The sequence below is a fragment of the Myotis davidii genome, unplaced genomic scaffold (genome assembly GCF_000327345.1).
Source record: "Myotis davidii unplaced genomic scaffold, ASM32734v1 scaffold1330, whole genome shotgun sequence".
NCBI lineage: Eukaryota > Metazoa > Chordata > Mammalia > Chiroptera > Vespertilionidae > Myotis > Myotis davidii.
The window spans coordinates 2,415,140-2,418,614 of NW_006283826.1; the positions used below are offsets into that span (position 1 = coordinate 2,415,140).

A 3,475-nucleotide genomic window follows, 5' to 3' on the forward strand; every position below is an offset into this window, starting at 1 on the left:
GGCAGTGAGGACTCGCACAGTCTTTCTAGAGAGTGTCTGCCCTGGATGCAGGGCTCCTTTGTGGGGGATGGAAATGTTCTGGAATTGGGTCGTGGTGACAGCATTGTGCACGTACGATACGAACAAGCGAACACTGCATTAGCCCTGGCCGGGGTGGCTCAGCTGGTTAGACAAGGAAAGGCTGCCTGTTGGATGTCTGGTCGGGGCACAGGTCCAGGTTGCAGGCTGGATCCCTGGTAAGGGGCAGGCAGAAAGCAGTCAACCAGTGTTTCGTTCTCACATTGATGTTTCTCTCTCCCTCTCCCTTCCTCTCTCTAAATATCAATCAACTATTTTTTTAATATATTTTATTGATTTTTTACAGAGAGGAAGGGAGAGGGATAGAGAGTTAGAAACATCGATGAGAGAGAAACATCGATCAGCTGCCTCCTGCACACCTCCTACTGGGGATGTGCCCGCAACCAAGGTACATGCCCTTCACTGGAATCGAACCTGGGGCCCTTCAGTCCGCAGGCTGACGCTCTATCCACTGAGCCAAACCAGTCAGGGCCAATCAACTATTTTTTAAAAAACCACTGAATTAATACATTTTAAAAGAGTAAAGTTTATGTTTTGTAAATGATATCTCATTTTTTAAAGTTTGCAAAAAACCACTTGGGCCGATTTGGCCCGTGAGGCATAGTTTGCTAATCCCTGTTCTAGCACAGAGAGTGAGCCTTGGTCTGTCCTGTTGCCCAAGGCCAGGTTCGGGTCTGACACAGAGGGGACCCCTGGGGTGTGTTTGCTTAATGTCCTTTGAATGGCACGTGACTAGGAAAACCAGCACCTCCTGGTACGCCAGGCTCACTTCTCAGCATGTCAGCTCTCAGCGCGGCGCCTCTGAAGATGATCCTGATAAACCACGAGGAAAATCTCACCACGGCCAATAGAACCCAACACGCTCTGGTCCTAGCGTACCCGTGGTGTTAGTTTCCTGAGCTGTTATAACAAAGCCACTGGGTGGCTTAAAGCAACAGGCAGTCTCTACCGTTCAGAAAGTCAAAAGTTCAGAATCAAGGATCAGCAGGCTTAAAAAGAGTAACTAATGTAATAATCTGAACAATAAAGATTTAATTTAAAAAAAAAGGATCAGCAGGCTTGATTCCTTCTAAATGCTCTGAAGGAGACACCATCCCATGCCTCTTTATATATATATACACACACACACACACACACACATACATATATATATATTTGACTTTTTACAGAGAGGAAGGGAGAGAGACAGTTAGAAACATCGATGAGATTTTGATATTTGCAACCATAGCAAAACAAAAGACTTACATTTTTGATATTTATTTTATATATTTAAATGCCATTTAACAAAGAAAAATCAACCAAAAAAAATGGGTTCGCGTGTCACCTCTGACACACATGTCATAGGTTCGCCATCACTGGTCTAGTGGTTGCCAGCAATCATTGGCATTCCTTGGCTTGTAGATGCATCATTAATGCCTGCCTCCATCACCACCTGACATTCTCCCTGTGTGTGTCCATGTCCAAGTTTCCCGCTTCTTATAAGGATGCCAGCCATTGCAATAGGGCCCATCCTAATCCAGTATGACCTGTGACCTCATCCTACCATAATAACACCTGCAAAGACCCTTATTCCATAGGTATCTGGGTTAGGATTTGAACACAACTTTCGGGGAGGACACAATTCAACCCACCACACCCACCTAGGCTCACTGGTACCTCAAGCACAACGCTCTGGCTATACTGATCTTCTCTGAGTTCCTCAAATGCCAAGTATGTTTCCACCTCAAGACCTTTGCATTTGCTGTTCTCTCTGCCACAGATATTCAAGCCACAGTCAACTCCTTCTCGTCCTTGAAGTCTCAGCTCAAAAACTGTACAGGGTGGGGTAAAAGTAGGTCTACAGTTATGCGTATGGAAAATAATACAATCTCTCTATATAAAAGCCTAAGTGACCACTGAGACGGGTTGACTGAACACTCAATGCAGGAGCTGCCCCCTGGTGGTCAGTGTACTCCCACAGCCAACCTCCCATGGTCCCTCCCCGCCTACCTCCCCGGCCTGCCCTATTGGCTCTGATCACCAGCCAGGCCAAGGGCCCCCACCCGTGCATGAATTCGTGAACTGGGTATCTAGTAATTAATAAACAAGAATACAAGAATAAACTCCATGTTTCCATACTCACAACTGTAAACCTACATTTGTTCAACCTTGTATTACTGCCCCGAGGAGACCTCCCTGCCACCTTCCCTAAAAGAGACTCTCTTGCCCTGATTGGTTTGGCTCAGTGGATAGAGCATCGGCCTGTAGACTCAAGGGTTGCAGGTTCGATTCCAGTCAAGGGCATGTACCTTGGTTGCAGGCACATACCCAGTAGGAGGTGTGCAGGAGGCAGCTGATCGATGTTTCTCTCTCATCAATGTTTCTAGGTCTCTATCCCTCTCCCTTCCTCTCTATAAAAAAAAATCAATAAAATATATTTTATTTTTAAAAAGAGACTCTTACAAACACCATTTTATTCTCATAATTACTCTCACCATCTGAACCTATCTTACTTATTGTATTTTCTGTCTTCTTTCCACCCAGAATTTAAGCTCTGTAAAAGAGGAATAGTAATGTGTCCAGAAATTCTTTGACACTCCTCTCTTAAGAAAGTGTTGCCTAAAAAAAAAAAAAAGTGCCTAATTTTCCCCACTCTCCTTGAAAGTGAAGCCAGACTGAGTGACTCACTTCAATGAACAGAACATGGTGCAAGGGAAGCCATGTGACTTTGGAGGCTAGGGCATAAAAAGGATACCTTCTACCTGGCTTACTCCCTCTTGTATCACTTGCTCTGGGGGAAGCCGGCCGCCATGTTGTGAGGACACCCAAGCAGCCCTGTGAAGAGTCCCACCTGGAGAGGAAGTGATGTGCCAGGTGTGAGAGTGAGCACCTCAGAAAAGATCCTTTAGATGATTTCAGCCCTCCCAGCGGGTCTTGCAGCTGAGACCCAGGCACGGTGAAACCAAGACAAACCATCCCCACTGTGCCCTCTCTGAATTCCTGGCCCACCGAAATCCCGAGATAATAAGGGATTAGTTGTTTTAAGCCATTGAGTTTGGGGGTAATTTGTTACGTAATAGAAACTGCCTCGTGTACAGCGGTGCTTCATTAACATTTGTCAAGTGAAAAACAGCTCAGACTAGACCCGAGAAGCTTGGTTAAGCTTCCAGGTTTGAAAGGAAGGAAACCCAAAGCAAAAGAAATGAAGAAAGGGAAGGAATTCGGTTTATTCCGACATCCTTAGATTTCTTTCCTAGACCTTCTTTCAAATGGTTCTCCCAGGAGAAGGCGAGTAGACCCCAACCCCAGGACAAGGCAAGCCAGACTCACGGATCTGTACCACACAGCTGGCTCCCAACGCCGGCCCTGCTATGTGGCTCCCAACGCACTTGAACTTCTTGCCATCCGACAGCTGGGA

The 3,475-nt window shown here is 46.0% G+C and overlaps 1 protein-coding gene across 1 annotated transcript in view; it reads right to left on the reverse strand.

Annotated features, from left to right (window-relative positions):
- Positions 1–3,475, reverse strand: part of VSIG10 (V-set and immunoglobulin domain containing 10) — a 26,940-nt gene that overhangs the window by 11,308 nt on the left and 12,157 nt on the right. The window contains exon 5 of the mRNA XM_006754138.2: positions 3,388–3,475. This exon is cut by the window's right edge and continues 28 nt beyond it. Within this exon, the coding sequence (XP_006754201.1) occupies positions 3,388–3,475 (88 nt within the window). The remainder of the gene's footprint in view (positions 1–3,387) is intronic.